This window comes from Phlebotomus papatasi, chromosome 2 (genome assembly GCF_024763615.1).
Source record: "Phlebotomus papatasi isolate M1 chromosome 2, Ppap_2.1, whole genome shotgun sequence".
NCBI classification, from domain to species: domain Eukaryota; kingdom Metazoa; phylum Arthropoda; class Insecta; order Diptera; family Psychodidae; genus Phlebotomus; species Phlebotomus papatasi.
Window position 1 is genome coordinate 51,929,273 of NC_077223.1, and position 17,346 is coordinate 51,946,618.

A 17,346-nucleotide genomic window follows, 5' to 3' on the forward strand; every position below is an offset into this window, starting at 1 on the left:
ACTCCGAGTTAGCTCACGTTAAGAATCTCACCTACATAAGCCGGTTAGGATTATCTGTCCCTTTAATTGTGTAATTTACTTTTATGAAATTTCGGGAAAATTTTGAGATTAATAAATCGGTATGAATTGATTTTATCACCCAATGAACATTATGGAGTATGGTTAGCTAATGAAATACTGAGGAATATGACACTTAAGTTACGATTTCGAGCATAGCATAAAGCTATGACACTTTGCCACCCCTATCATGTTCTGATGTACACCTAACCATCTGAACATAATCTATATCGAACCTCATATGATTAAACTTGTATATTTATTATTTTAGGATTTTCAAATATTGACTAATGTATGATAATACTGGTTTCAAAATAACTACTTTCTGTAATTACAGCAAAAATTTACATAAAATTATTGGAACTTCCTTAAAAAAAATACAAATACTAAAACATTTAGAATATAATCTAAAAAATTACCGATAGAAATCCTTTTTTCTGTTCTTTCATTATACTTTATTTCATAATATATTTTATTATTATTCAATAAAATTCGAAAAATGGAAAGTTTTTTTTTTGATTTATTGAGAGGACGGGGTAGGTAGATAATTTATTTCGAGTTAATTTTTATTACTGTTACAGAAATTAAAAAAAAAAATCTTTGATGGTGCATTTGAATTTTACATATTACAGGCTAAATTCTTCACAAAATAATAATTTTTAAAAACACTCCCAAGTTAAATAACTAAATTCTTTTAAATTTTATTTTAACCTTAATAATTTTTATGAAACAATATTTATTCTTTTACCAATGCTTGTCTATTTTTCGAGTGAAAATCCCACATTGTATTTTCCAGCAAATTTTGTTCATTTCATTCTAAAGAAGTCAAATCAATAGTCAAGTCACGATTTTCCGCAGTACTGAGAGTCCCATTTCCTCCTAAAATGGATAACATGAACTTGCTCCTTTGGATAAAGTTTACAAGGTACTTTATGTTGTCTTTGTGAAAGTCTGGACATTGTCACCATAATGCATATTGCGCATTAAAATATTTAAAATAAAAATTTACGTTTATATGTGCTTGAAAAAGATATTCTCAAGTTTTGCATTTACGCAAAAAACCACAAAGAAAATACCTCAACTCTGGAAAACTTGTCTTTATAGAAGGAGAAAGCGAAAGCTCTGAATGCTGAAATGTGACTTCTTTTTGTTGGGTATGGGAAAACCCGTAAGGAGGATGAAAAAGACCTTCGGGGAAATACAACTAAAGAAAATGTCTCAAAAGGAATCTTGTCTAGAGTGAGAAAAGCACTTGAGTGAGTTTCAGAGAAATTGTCCTTGCTTTCGTTTTCATACAAAATATGGATTAGAATTCAAAGTTTCGTGAAATTTATTTTGATTTTTTTTAATTGTAAGTCTGTCGATTGATTTAGAATTTTAAAGTAAATTTCAACATGTTAAAAGTTTTAATTGGATTTTACGAATTTCTTATTTACAGTAAATGAGAAGAAAAAACCTATTAAAACTTGTCAATAGAGACTGAAAAAAAAGTATTTGTTTATCTATGTGAGTGATTTTGTTTCCAATCCAATCAAAAGTATTTCCACTTAAATATTTACCCAGAAGCTAGGACAATATCTGAACACATAAAAGAAGTAGTTCATCTGACAAAAACAAAGAATAGTTAAGTATTTTAATAAGTCCAGCAAGTCTCTCAAAAAAATGATACATTAAGAGTATACGAAAAAACATTAAATTTACATTCGGTATTCGTAATTCAATCATTTCAAAGGGATGCTAATGGATAAAGAGGAAATTCAATTTATTGTCGAGTGTGACTGTTTAAAAAAAAAAACAGAAAAATCATTTTCAAGTGCTGTAACAGAAATATTAATGCGCGTGAATGGATGTGAATTTTGGTTGAATCGATACCAAATTATAATTGAAAAGTTTTCTCCCTAATAAAAAGGCAACTTTTCACCTGCAGACTTCATGGGAAATTGCAAAATGTTTTAAAAGGGGCACAGGATCAAACTTCATCAAAAGAGTTGAATCATGGTCAATTCAATCAATTGCCTTACAAAATTTTGTATTAAAATTGATTTTTTGAACACTAGAAAGCGTGAAAAATAATAAATGAAAGGATTTACCATCGAGTGAAAATTCAGTTTTTGTAGCATAGATTCACAACATTTATAATTTTACAATATTTAGCTTATGATATAAAAGAGAAGTGCATTTTTTGCGAATATTCAAAAAATAGAACATTAATTAACTGAGATTCTTTACAATCTCAGCTTTTGTGGTTCGAAGTGAAATGCGACCTCGTCAGATCGCACCCAAACTTTGTATAAAGACGTTTTGACGCTTCTAGATTACTATAATATGATATGCGCTAAAAATCGATCGATCAGAGATCTCACCGCCCAAGAGCCGACGGTCTTGCCTATTGCGCCACTGAGATTCCCTGTGTTGTGATGGAATAGCATTACGGCACTACTACTTCTCTCCTTCTTTCAGTCTAGAGGGTGATGGAGGTTGGAAAAGGGGAACGGGAAGCAGTTTCAAATCTCGTCGCAAACCGCTCCTGACCTTTCTACAGTTCACACTGTAGGGGGAAGTGGGGAACCTTTGAAATTGGGGCAACTTTGAAATTGGGATAATTTCAAATAATTTAAATGCACAAACAGATTGAGAAGCTAAATTACATTATTATATGGCTCAGTTCCACTTAAACATAGGAGAAAAATTCCAATTTCGAAGGTGCTCGACTTCCCCCTATGGTATCGATTTGTCTCAAATATGATAATATGAATAATAAAATATGATAGTTAGGCCTGAGACTAAATTTACAAATGAATTTACAAATGTCCATATCTCTGATTATAATTGTCGGAATTTGAAAAAAAATTGGTGTTTTGGAAAGTTCTTCAGATTTAATTGAAGGTCCAATTAATCGAAAAATCGATTTTCAAAAATTCGATTTCGAAAATTAGATCTGGGACATGACGTTTCCTATGTTTTCCATATGTTTCTAGTGTGCCGAACAAACTTTTGAGTTTATTAGCTGTTTTCTGTCACTGTATAATGAATTAGCAAAAATACAAATACAAAATAAAAGTCAACTTAATATTGAAGAAGCAACAAAAAACCCCAAATTGGCAACCTACATTGTTTTGGACATGTGTACGAAAACAGGAAAAAATTATACTAAACCCAGTCGCACCGGGTACGAACTAGACGACGCTTTTTCTTTAAATTTTAGTATGTTGTAACTGAGGTCGAGACCTTTCTAATAGTGGGTCAAATTCATCCTTCGATGTTCCCCGACCTGAGCTATAATCAAAAATAATAATAATAATAATAATTCATCTAACGATGAATCCCATCCGTCTCTACTCCAACCCACTATACCCCGACCCTTACTGTATATTCATTCGACCGGACTTTATCTCTAATGTTTATTAATCGATTTCAATGAACTTTTCTTGCTTTTACCGAGCTTCTGTACTCAAACTAATTTAAAATAAAAAGTGACCAGTGACAAGCCCAGATAAGCTTATGGTAGATGAGATTCTTTACAGGTGACCTTGAAATGCGTGCAAGTCTGGGTCCCTGCAACTCGGAGTCCTTACAACTTTTAAATACTTGAAAATTCGATTGTGAATTCAATTCACAATAGAATTTTCACACATTCCGACACTGTGGTAAAAAATAAAAGGATTGATCCAAATTTCATCCTCTTGCAAAAGATGGATCAAATTTCAAACTTTGAATGCACATTTATCATAAAAAAAGAACATGTTAATTTGATCCATACTTTACAAAACGATCAAATTTGGATCAAATTGATTTTTACCAGTGGAGTTGTAAGGACCCCAAGTTGCACTCATTTCGGGGAGCCACCTGTAAGGAATCTCAGCTATCATAAGCTTATTTGGGCTTATCACTGTCTTTTAAGCGGTAGAAAATTTATAAATTTTACAAAATAATTTTCCCTCTTCTGCATTCCCAAATGACCCTACATTCGTTAATTAGAAACTCTTCAAAAACTTTTGCCTCACATTTTTATGCCTCCAGCTTCAGCTAGAGATAAAATTGGGTAAACTTTTCTGTGGATTTCCCCATTTGTTCAATATTTTGACGAGAAAATATCAGTTCGAGTGGAAAAATTGTTGCTGTAGTCGAACTACTGGATATTGGACAAAATATAGGAAACGTATCAGACACTTGTCGCTCACAGTCCAAAAAAAAACACCCTCGAGAGAGTTCATATTAAAAAAAATCTATTTATGAGAAAGTGGTGTATAGCGGAAATATGAGAGAATTAATAACAAGTTGATGATTAATATTAATTTAGTTCTGTGTCGATATGAACAAAATGCACTCAAAATTTAAATAATTGATTGCATTGCACTACTCTTCATATGTAGTTTTTTATGCATTAATTTCTGTGTTACTCTACTAATAATTTTGAATTTTCATTCAAGTATCATAGTATATAATTTTAGATGGATTTATACATTCAATATTCAATCACGGACCCTCGAACCTCTGTCATTTATTTATTTATAGACACATTTTTTTATATTGACTTGTTAGCATTTGTTATTGAATACAAAGACAATCAATATATTTTTTTCTGAGATTGTCTTCTTAAAGAAGAAGAAAAAAATAGAGAATTTTGTCGTCTGAATCCCATCCTGTAGGAAAATTTACAGCATCTGTCGCTTTCCATAATTCCCTTCATTGGCATTCACCAGCAAAATCGAAACACTTTTGCGCTATGGAAGCTCAAGAGCTCTCAAAGTAGTTCATATATAGAATTTGCAGAGAAGGCGGCAACACCCACTCGAAATGCTTTACAAAGAAAATTCATCAAGCTCTCACCAAGGAATCCCCCATCCGATTATCCCACGAGTATCTGATCAACGTGCTTGATTATTTTATGGGTCAATCCCCAGGATTAGGCGGAGACTTTTACTATTTTGGGGACACTGTGAGCCACAACAGTATTTAATTATACACGCAAACCAAAAGGGTGTTTCACACAAGAAAACCCATCTAGTCATTCAAGGAGCATTTTTGGTTAATCAACGAGTTAGTTCAGCTATTATTTTGTTTAGGAGATGTATCGGAGTTTATTTTGTGCCACTATCGGAAGAACAAAAGGCTTTTGTAATTTGGTTCGAAGGACCAAAATTGTATTTTAAAGAGAACGAGAAGTTTCCTGCAACCGACACCACGATAGTACTTAGACTGTTTTCTTTGACACATTGTCTAACTATGGATAATCTCAATGGAAAGTCCTATCTCCAATTATCGTATCGTAATAGGGTGAGTCCAACCCTGGTGGGATTGATTATGTGGACATGAGTTGGGATTTTTAGGGGGTATTTTGGGGTCTTCCACTATCGATTGAATCCACCTCGTGCCCAAGTACAAAATCGTCTTATTTGCTTTAGACACACAGAGTGAGCGACATAGAAAGTGTGGTACAAGCTAAAGCATTTGCCAGACACCCATGAAGTAGAATGGGATTTGAGGTGGTGAGAGCTGTAATTGGAATCGATTTTGCCACAGACACGCAACATGAATTGAAGAGTAAATAGCTCAAAGACGGACTCAATGGATGGGCCAGGAATTTCCTCCCACTGTCCATATTGTTGGGAGGTGGAATGGATGAAGAAGAGCCCAAGAGACAACACCAGGAAGTGACTGGTGGGTTGAAAGGGTGGATTGTGAGAATTCCGGCAATTGAGAATGGAGTGGACGGAATTCACCAATTTCAATCGATATTGATTGTGACAGTATGATTTGGCTTCCTCTGAGGAAGTTTTTTTTTGGTTAACTTTTCCTTAGAGCCGTTTCGCGATGAACATGGGCAAAAAAATCCAACAATGACTCTCATGGGATGATCCCCTTCAGCGTGCCAAATTGCACAACTTTTCTGGCAGAAAAGAGCGGTAAAAAGGTGGATTTTCCAACTCTCACAGGAAGTCATTAAGGGATGATTGTATTTTTTTTTTTGCAAGTTTACCTGCAATTTTCATCGAGAATTTTTGTGATAATCACTTGAATTTCCCTAAACAAATTCTATATAAACTTTTTTCATATTGAATAAAATTCTAAAGTTAAGAAATATTTAATGGTATGTGCCTAGATGGGAGGTGTTTGCTGTTCACTCATTTTATTATCAATTTTGAATATTTAAAAAATAAAATTATTCTAAATCATAGATTGAATTGCCTGCAGACAAAACCAGAAATAATGGTTAAATCTATTTTATTGAATAAAATTTATTGCCTTATTTTGGAATATTTAACAATCTTTATTTAATTTAGATTTTGAAAAACTTGTCTTTTCTCTCGCGTTTTAAAACTAAATATAATTCTAGTTATTTAAATTTACTAGAAATCTAAGGTTAGAAAAAAAGGTTTCCTACAATAAGACATGGTATTACTATTTGTGCTTAGGCTACGCGTTTTGGTAGTACTATCTTATATCGTTATATTCTGGATCTGCACTGATTTTAAATTCAAATTATTGTGCTTTGCTGAAGTTGTACGGGTTTTATGCACAAATTTTACTATTTTATGCTTCCGCAATGCGGATTTTGTACTCAGTTTTTTTTACCGTTTTATGCTTAAGTTATGAAGCTCTTGGGGCACTCAATGGGTCAAGTATTAGAGTCCTAACCTAAAGGGTTCGAATCCCCTTTAGGTCACCAGGAATTTTTCTGGCGTTAAAGCTGCTCGGATTGCATCCAGTGAGCTTCACTGCACTTGATTCCACAGGCATGGGACTGACAACCTCGTTCCGTACAAGAAAAAATAATAATGCATGTCTAGAAATCCTCTTGTGGGAAGGCCTAGTTCCTTCATGGAATGTTGTGCCAGCATTATTATTACTATTTGTATTTCATTTACTTTAAATGCGTTTTCCTTGAAATAATTTTTATGTAACTGGTCGTATTTCTAACGCCTAGAATTTTTAACAGATTTCACCAAATTTTGCCTGCAGATTTTCAAACACATTCTCTAGTGAACGATACGTCCGGGTTTCTGATCAATTAAAATTTACTATGGTTATGGATACGTTGTTAATGCTAAAATTTTGTCAAAAGTATGTTGTTTACCAATTTGACAAAATTTTTCCATGTTTTGTAAGGAACAACATTCTTTTCACAAACTTTTCTTGTTAATTTGACAAAACTTTTCTTTCAGTGTGCACAAATTAAAAAAAGTTTTTTTTTAATAAAATCGTTGCCATTTTTGCAAAATCGTTTTATCCTAAATCCGCCATTGGCGTTGACTAGATTTTGAGTTGCACTTTTATGTTTTTGTTTGTTTGTAATTCTAAGTTGAAAATTACGAACAGCCAAGGAATACGGCTAAGAGGGGGTATGCAAAAAGGATCTCTATACTTCAACAAACTTTACCGTAGTTATTCTGTAATACATTATGTATACGTATGTAAATATTAACTTCAATATATCTGAACTGATATAGACTTATCACATTCTATTGACGATTACAGGAATGCTCCAGTAAACTTATTGGAAATTTATTGGAAGTATGCGATGAACATAAAGACACAATGATAACATCTAAAAATAATCCCACAATATCCCAATTCGAATTGGAATTGGTAAAATATTGGATAAATCTCTGGTTGCTCTGGGAAAGACGAGTCCAAGTTACAAGAACTTCGCGGAGTCCTCTAATTTGTGAATTTTGTGTTATGAAAAATGTTTTTTTTTATTGGATCTATGAATATTTTTTTAAGAGAATAAGATTCTTAAGGGGTTACGTGGGTCACGCAGACTAAATAAACAGCACACTTGACATCTTTTTTCAAGATAATAAAAAAAATATTTATTTCGAATTCTTATGCCTAACGCACAATAACTTTTGTTTAGTAAACATGTTTTTGACATTTCAGTGAGAATGAGTGAGATCTAGATCTAGTTATCTCGCTCATTCTCATGGGAAATTTTGAAAACATGTTTACAAACAAAAGTTATTGTGCGCTGGACATTAAACATATTTAATATAAAGGTACAAAATGTTAACTATGTTTTCTTAAATTTTGATTTCAATATTTTAAAAATTCAACCGTTGGAACTGATTTTTGTACAAGATTTTTCAGAGTTTTTCAAGCTTGATCATAACTTATTTTACGTAAGACGTGGTGTAAAATACGCCGAAAATTGTTTTTTTTTTTTTTTTTTGTAAAAAAATCTGTAAAAAATCCAAATGTTATTTAAGAAAAAAAGTGTACCGTTCATGCACGAGTTTAAATCATCAGCTAACAGGAAATATTTCGTATTTTGACGTCAGATGAATACACTCTGAGAAATCTTGTCCACCGGAAAGTATATTTTTTTAAAGCTCTTCAAAAATTATATCCTAACGGCTGAATTTTAAAAATTTTTAAATGAAAAATATATAGTTTAAATATTGTACTTTCATGTGCTTAAGAACTTAAATTAAAATAAAAATGTATTATGTTGAAAAAATAGGGAATGATGTTTTCTAGTCTTTTTTGACCCACGTAAGTCCTTAAACTTGTACCATTGACAATACTCTCATTTATTTATTTTTTTCTTTTAACGTAATCTTAGCTTGATTTTTTGACTCTTTCACTATTCTCACTTTATTGTTTTTCTTTGCTTTTCTTCTTTTTCTTTTTCCATGTTCCCTTTTTATTTTTTTGTCTTCTTTCACTGCCACACATTTGTAAGAGGGTTGCACCCTATTTGTTGTGGTTGCTTTTTAAATAAGTTGAATTTAAAAAATTGAAATTATAAGCAAAACGTGTAATGTCAGAGATTACCGTATATAGGGGTTGTCTGCAGACTTTACGTTACTATCTCAAAATGTACAGCTTTTATATTCATTAATAAAATTATGTTTATCAATTGTAAGAGATGAGGAAAAAAAGAATTTTCGAAATATTGAAAAATCTAAAAATTATATATTAATCTCTCTACAAAGTTCGAGCAATTATGCGAAACACATGAGATGAAACTTCAAAAAAGTTAATTCAGAGATAGATTTTTTTTTAGAACAAAACGCGGCAGTGAAATTATGTTAGTATATATAACGAGGATTATCCTACAATTTCTCGGGTGAGTTTTCACCGGAAGAGCACGCTCAACTTCTTAAACATTCGAGGAATTCAATTTAACATCCGTCTTCGCCTCTTTTTCTCGCACGTGGAGGGTAATTTTGGAGTCAATGTAGAGGATAAAAGACGTTGTAACTGAAGAAGTTGTGTGTTAGAGTTCTGAGTATTGGTTGAACAAAATGCTCTAAAGTGGGTTGAACAATAAGAGAAAAGTGTCAATTTCTTTGCACGTACTCACGGTATCGTATCGTCTGCATTTTCCTCCTTGACGTTCTACTTGCAAATAAAGTACCTACTTGGAGTAAAAGTTGAAATGCAGGAGCTCAATTATTATACTTAGACAATGTATTGGGAAAGCTCTTTGAATTTCTTGTGACAAAGATTCCACAATCTCCCCATTAAATAATCCCATGATGAATGATCTCGCAGATATGGCTCTTTGTTCAAAATCCACCTCTGCGACTAGGGCTTTATTATTATATCCAAGATGTGTTTTCTTTCAGGGAATCATGAATGTGCACTTTTGGGTTGAATATTCTTATAATACAAACTTTAGCTGTTAGTCGACAAAAAAAGGTTCTCTGAAGAATAATGAGAAACAAACAGTTTTTTAATGGCAAGTTAAATAATCCCTCCCAAAGGGATAATACTTCCTCAGATTTTTTTTCAAGAATCTTCACAGATACTTAGGGGAGCTTTAAATTTATCTTTAGGTTGATTTTAAGCTCAGGAATAATACCTAAATCTTAAGCAAGCCATCACGATAACTTTACGATTCAGTTACATGTTGGGAAATCGTAAGAAAATGAATGATAGTAGTGATAGTGATTTGTGAAATGCGCGAACGAAGGTGTCACTAGCTCCGCATTTTCCTTGTATGTAAACATTGTAACACGTGTTTTTACCTTTCTTTTGGTGAAACTCTCATCAAATTCTGTTTATTTTTCACTGAAATACGAAATAATAATGGAAAAGATAAGGGAACTGATCGTGTACACGTGTCTAAGAAATCGTTATGATGTTCGTTATGTACCCAAGGAGATGAATCCGCCAAACTCCAAATCTCTGTCCAGTTGAAACATATTGGGCTATTATCAAATACGATCTGAAGTAGAAGGCTAAACGCGTCGAGAACATCGAGAACTTCAAGAAAAAATGGAATGAAACAACCAAAAACCGCAGTGGTGATCTTGTACAGACCTTGATGGGAGGACTCAAGAAGAAGATTCGAGATTTCGCCAATCTGAATAAAAAAAAAACGAATATATCTAACAAATCTACAATGAATTAAAGTTTAAAAAAAAAAAGTTTTTTTTTCTAATATTATTTAGATTTCATTTTTAAAGCATTATTCTTGGGAACAATCTTATCGTGGACACGCTTTACTTGACCACTTCATTACCGATTGAGACTGATACAGCCAGATAAGAAATGTCAATACCTTTTCAAAAAATCTTAATTTATCCAAATCGGTAAAAAAGTGAGCTCTCCAAAGAGATTGATCTTTTAGTTTCAATAATTCAAAACGGTGAAGTTTCGGTCATAGGTATGTTTGGACGAAATATTCTCCTCGACTACCCCTCAAACATATACGAAAATGAGATGATTCACGATCGTGTGTGAATATAATTGAATAAATCTAAACCAGGTTAAAAATCCGTAAAATTCTAAAATCATTCAAAAAGCTTGGGCCAATTTTGAGAAAAAAGACATAGATTTGGATTGGATAGATGAGGGAGATGGGGGGAAATAAAAGAAACATATGGAGGTATAATTTTTTTAGTGGGGGTCATCGAAAGACCGGAAGTTGATATCTTTAAGCATTTAAGCTCCGGGACGGTGGCCAGTTGAAAAAAAGTTGATTATATTAGTGCTCTCTCTTTGAGCTCGAGCAGTAAAATAATATTTGTGTAATCAAATAATAATAAAATTACTATTACTCATAAAGAAGATGCAACTGAGAGGTATTTTTTGGCGAGTAGAGGAGTTCCAAATTATAAGCTATGAGTTTGAAAGAGTTGCTCGTATATTTCATTTTTAAAATATTAATAATTTTTAATTTTCCCGACAGATTTACGACTGATTTCTCTGACTGTATAGTTAATGTTGTTACCCTCATGTCTAAAGAATAAACAAAGCTCAACAACTTTATTAACGTCGAGTCTTTTGCATCTTTATTCCCCGGTGTATTTAATAATTAATTCTAATTGTTGCTGACATTCACAGCATTTTGACAAACATTTACAAGACTTTCATTTTAAGCTAAAGAGTCTCACAATCAGTACTATATAGGAAAATGTAACATTTTCAAGAGACAAAACTTTCCCACCAAAATTCTACACAATATTCAGCAATAATGGTAATTGAGAACGGCTTGCTATCATGATTGAAATTGAGCAGAGAACTTTCGTTGTGATTTTAATTATATTAATTGAAGTTTTATTGATTTAAAAGGGGAGAGCCTGTGGTTGTTTGCCTTTGACTTTGGAGAGAGAGATTCAAAGGGGTTGATTTTATAGCAAATAAGATAGGAAAATTTGATTAAATTATATCTCTTATCATCCTTTCTTCTCATCTAACACTCAATTCGGACTTTGAGGGGATAGGACGAAGAAGATACCTATGGGCGATATGGGATGACTTTATAACAAAATTAATAATTTTCCCATAGAGTTTATTCATACACACACAAACTTTCATGGACACGAAAATGCCCAATAAAAGTGGGAAATAATTATGGCAAGGCAATAATTAAGAGTATGATGGACATAGTTCTTGAGGGATGTATTTTAGCGTTCACATTCAAGAGAGACGGCTTCAATTATCAAGAGTAATCTGACCCAAATTTTAATTCAAGTCATTCTAATTCCTCTTGTTCTTCGCCATTTAGCACGGCAAATTATTCTGATATAGCAATGAAAATTTCCCTTCCCGTCCATATACAATCTCATACTTTTTTGTCATGACTCAGTGAAAATTAAATGAAAATCGGGGCAAAGAACACTGAAACATCTTGTGGAAATTTTCATCAAAAAGTCAGTGAAAAGTCAACGAGAACCACTTGAAAGTGAAATGAGATTCTATTCAATTGACTTTGGGCCTTCTTTCCATCTTCAACGTCTTGGAAGAAAACATGTGGCAAATTTAATTTATTGCCATTTCATTTTCTCAACAATTTTCCACACGAATCTCTTATCAACGATCACTGTGAGAGATTTTTTCTTTACCCCCCAGAGATAGCTTTAGTATAAGAAAAAAAAACCTAATTCCCAAAAGAAAAGGAGCACAAAATGTACCTCATCAGTCCATTTGAATTTTACGTTTTACGAACATTCCGGCCATCAAGGACTTTGATAGAGCAATTTCCAAGTGAAATTAGAAACATTTTGCCACATAAAGTGATTTTCTCGGGTATATAATGTGTGCACCTCAAAAAGAACTTTCCAACACAACTTACCAGTCAACTCAGTGAAATTTGATGGACAGTCCTAGAGAGGAAATTGAAAATATATCAGTTAACTTAATTTGCGTCTTTGGTCAAAAGTTAATTTCCTGGAATTGAAAGTTAAAATCGAAATTTGATATAATCACTAACCGCATGATAGGGAAAAGGTATATTGGAGTATTATGAATGTCAAAGAGCGTAAAATTACTGAAATTTCGTTGAATATTCATTATTCCTAAATTAAAGTTTTACTTGAATTATATGTACTAAATCTATGAATCTCATATCAGCTTCAAGATGAATACGATTAGAAGCTTTCCTGAGGGGTGTAAATAGCAAACACGTGTAAATGACAGCTCTTCAAAGTTCCTTCTAGATGAAAGAAAAAGCTTTCAATAAAAATGAATTGCTGCCACGAATGTAAATATATTTTAATCAAAAGACTTTTTCAGAGTTGAATTCTTTTATTCGCACATACTCAATGTAAATGTACTTAACCTCATTTTCATTGTTATCACCACATTTTTACGGAGTTGCTTTTCCTGATCCAAAATCAGGAAAAATCATTCCAATGAATGGCAATTGTGGATTCTTTTCGATTCATTCACTCACCTCCTGACAATTTCATCCATTATTATAGAAAATAACCTGAGGCATAATCCTCGAATCTTCAAGCTTGTACCAGAAAGTAGAAATGTATAATTAAATTTTAAACCTTATACAGATACGGGATAGGTTAAGGCCAACATTGTAGGGTAAGTGTGCCAAATTCCGGCCAGCTTGCAATTCCGGCCACCATTTTGTTCCCCGAATTTTCATGAATTTTTAGTTTTTACATACTCTAAAGATTATACAATGCAAAAGAATAACAAAAAATGTAACTTCGACAAACGAGATGACGTGAAAAAGACATTGGAAGAATTCCTGAAGGGCAAGGAACTATGAGAATGAAGGTGGCCGAAATAGGGCACCAAAGCTATGTCTACATTTTTATTCATTTTAAAATATATTAAGAATGATTTTAAAGTAAATAAAGACCATAAACTTTCTACAAGGTTCTAAGCAACACTCCCTAAGTAGAAGAAATGAAAAAAAAATTAATTTCTATTAAAGATATTACATTTCAAACTTGAGACTTTGACGCTTGCATGCAACTATGCCGAAATTTGGCACACTTACCCTACTTACTTACTGATTTTGACAAAAATATTACAGTAAACTCTCTCAAATTCGGGCATTTAGGATCGAAATGTTGCCCGAATTAGAGAGAAATTCGGATGAGCATATTTGCTTCATTCGAAAATTTGAATAATGTCGACAGTTTTTTTTTTCAAATATAACTGCTGCTCGAATGAAAAGTATGTCCGATGTTAAAAGAGCCGACCCGTTTGACACAGAGTAAGGGGGACCCAGCGTTGAGCCATTAGTTAACAACCAGCTTTAGGCACTACAGTAGGCTCTCGCTCAATCGGCTCTTTCTCAATCGGGCGACAAATTTTGTTGACAATTTTCACGTTTAATTATGAAGCTAATTCGATCAAATTCGCTGTAGTTCTTCCTATTTTATCGTGATTCTTTATAATTGAGCGCTTTTTGTGCAATTTACAAAGGCTTTGACGCTCAATTCTATCGCTAAACCGGATGACATTTAGCCCCAAATGCCCAATTGAGAGAGAGTCTACTGTATTTTAGCCCTCATCGTCAAGATCCGAGTAGTAGGCCCGAATGGGCCCGAATTAAAGACTGGATTTTGTCACGTACATCAATGGCGGTGGAATGAAACTGTCAATTGCACATCATGATTTCACCTTCGAATTTTATACAAATGATATAAGTTACATAGATAGGGATATGTTTTATGTAACCAGTATGAACTATTTAACATTAAACACTTTCGAAAAGCAAAAACTATTCTGAAAAAAATTGTTTCCTAAAAAATACCCCCGAAAGGAAATAAAAACACCTAGGGTGAAAATCGGAATGTGGGACACTTAAGAAAAAATTCTATTTCAAATGCATTTTTAAACTAAACAAATAATAATTTTTTCCATTTCTTTGTATCATGAGATTCTTTGACAAATATTTTACCAGAATCTTAACAGTTTTTATTAAATATTTCAGCAGAATAATCGGAAAATTCACGGAAATTAGAAAATAACACGTTTTGAAAAGATGGACAATATTTTGGAAAGTGGGACAAAAACATTTAAAAAGATGGACAAAATGAAGAGCACCAATGTTTTATACATTTTAATTTTTAATTTTATTAATCAAAATAGATTTTAGTTTTTCTTATGTCTTTTTCATTTTCTTTATCTTTTTCTTTTCTCCTTCGGGTTCCTTTATTTTCCTCTTTTCCTCACGTATTTCCTTCTTCCTCGCATCCTCTTCTTGCTTTAATTTTCTTTTTAGCTCTCTTGCCTGTTTATTAGCTTTCTTTTGTTCTTCCAGTTGTTTTTTTGCTTCAAGCTTTTCTTTTTTTATTATTCTCCACTCCTCAGATGTCACTATGTTGATGGGAATGACAGAAGATGTCTCTTTAACTTTTGGAGAAATTTCTTCAGGACAAAAGAAGTACTCCTTAAGTATATCTTTTGCATTTTTTGGTTCCTAAAAAATAACATAAAATATTTTTCCTATCAATCAAAATTAAAATAATAAAGATACTTTTTAGCTGATCTATATATACATACATCTGTGTGACTTATTGATGTACTTATTGTGCTGGATTCTGTGTTATTCTCAAAGCTGCCTGGCGCCAAGGAAACTATTTGCCCATTTTCAGTGGGTTCAATTTCAAAATGAGAAACTCCGGAGACAAAGCCAGAATCATCCTGGGTCTGAATTTCATGGTGCTCTTGTAGGAAGATTTCAAAGTTTTGCTCTCCTGCAGTACCCATAATAGAATCAGGAGGGTCCAGATTGCCTTCACATCTTTCGTCAAAGCCACTAATATTTGGGATGTTTGGAATGGTCCCAATCTCAACCTGATTTTTTAGGTATTGCCAGAAATAAAAGTGCTGTGCGTACTCAACATCTCCTGTCCATTCTGATTTTTCTCTGTCTTCAAAAAATTTCTGTTGAACAAGAGGTGAAAGACGTCTTTCCAGCACAGCCACAAAGAGATTGAAGTCCAGTCCTGAAGGGACGATTTGATTTGCACTCTTAGAGTTGTTCAATATTTTATCTTGATTAAGTGCTGTGCAATCAAATGGAACCAACCCACATCCCCTGAAACCGTTGGTAGCTATCTTCTTGACATCGAGCATGCTAACAGCTGTTGCTAGAACGTTACCAAACTCCGGCGACTTCATTACCTGCCCTTGATTTCTCAGACGCCAATCTGTAACACAGCGTTTAAACATCCCTTTCAATGGATGAAAGAATGCTGTGTCGAGTGGTTGGACGAGGTGAGTGGCATTCGGAGGAAGACAAATTATTTCAATTTGCTTTTCCTTGCAAAAGTCGGACAATTCCATTGTCAAGTGTGAAGAATGCCCATCAAGGTACAGAACCACAGGGAATTCTATGTTTCTCTTGAGTAGCCATTTGTAGAACACATTAGCAATGTATTCATAAAACAGCTTGCCTGTCATCCAACCGCTGTCAGATTTTCCAGTGGCCCAACCTTCTGGCATCTTTTCGGCTATTTGGCCAGGGAGTCGCTTAAATTTGTATACAATCATTGGCGGAGGCATATCACCATCAGCAGAAAGAGTGAACAGAACTGTTAAACATTCTTTGCCAGAATTACTATTGATTATGTTCCCAACGACGCGTTGTCCCCTTTTTGCTAGAACCTTGTTGTTGTCTGGGGAGAGGAAAAACCCAGATTCATCGCAATTGTAAATTCTGGAGGGATGAATATGCAACAAATTCTTCTCCTCCAAATATTTTTGGACATTGGAAAACCAGTAGTTGAGCTTCTCCTGTGTGACACTTGCACGTTGAATTGTCATGCTTTCTGCCATCCTCTCCTTTATTTCCGGATGACGCTTGAGAAATCCCAAGTACCACGAATTCCCTGGACGACCCTCCGGGAAAAGGTTCTGCAATTTCATTCTCTTACACAGGAGCTCGACGCTGTCCAGCAATTGTACCTTAGTAATCGGATGCCACTTTTCAGCACATTCCACTAACCAATCCGCCAGGTCCTTTTCCAATTGCTTAGAGAGTACTGCAGGTGCTCCTATCTGGTTTTCTCCAGAAATCTTGCCAGTCACTCTATTAAACAAAGTGGACTTCGGGACTTCGAAAGCTTTGGCAGCCTTTCTTAAGGGCATACCTTCCCCAACAGCTTCTATTGCGTGTTGCAATTGTTCCACCGGATAATTAAGGATCTTTTTGTTCTTTGTGGTCATGATTTAACATCACAAGAAATAACAATTCACTCACTGAAATCATGAAAAGACATTTTAAATACTTTGTCCAACATTGCATAGAAGGTGCTTTGAATGAGACATCAAATTAAACCACTTTTTTCCCTTTCTTCCCTGAATATTTTACAAATATTTCTTATTCACCTTATTAATGGATGTATTTCCTTCGTTTTCCAATACTCACTTATTAATAATTCACAAGTTTTACCGAAAACTCAAAACAAAAAGTTTGATATTTACTTATCAACTTCCATAAGAAATAGTGGAAATGACAACTCCCGTTTTAAGGTTATGAATGTCACGCATGCAATACATTTTTCAAATTCATTTTGCAAGTCACTCTTAAATTGTAAAGTAACGTCTTCTACATTTTTAACTTCTCCAATAATCACA

At 33.5% G+C, this 17,346-nt stretch overlaps 1 protein-coding gene across 1 annotated transcript; it reads right to left on the reverse strand.

Moving 5' to 3' along the window:
* Positions 1-15,044: 15,044 nt before the first annotated feature.
* On the reverse strand, positions 15,045-17,119 carry LOC129801492 (uncharacterized). Its single transcript, XM_055846601.1, has 2 exons — positions 17,098-17,119; positions 15,045-16,968 (listed from the first exon to the last, which is right to left on the reverse strand). Exon 2 carries the CDS (start codon positions 16,933-16,935, stop codon positions 15,214-15,216), a length of 1,722 nt encoding a protein of 573 aa, XP_055702576.1. The 5' UTR covers positions 16,936-16,968; positions 17,098-17,119; the 3' UTR covers positions 15,045-15,213.
* Positions 17,120-17,346: the final 227 nt, after the last annotated feature.

Coding starts and splice junctions, on each gene's coding strand:
- LOC129801492 (XM_055846601.1), bottom strand. CDS start 16,935: ATGACCACAAAGAACAAAAAGATCCTTAATTATCCGGTGGAACAATTG.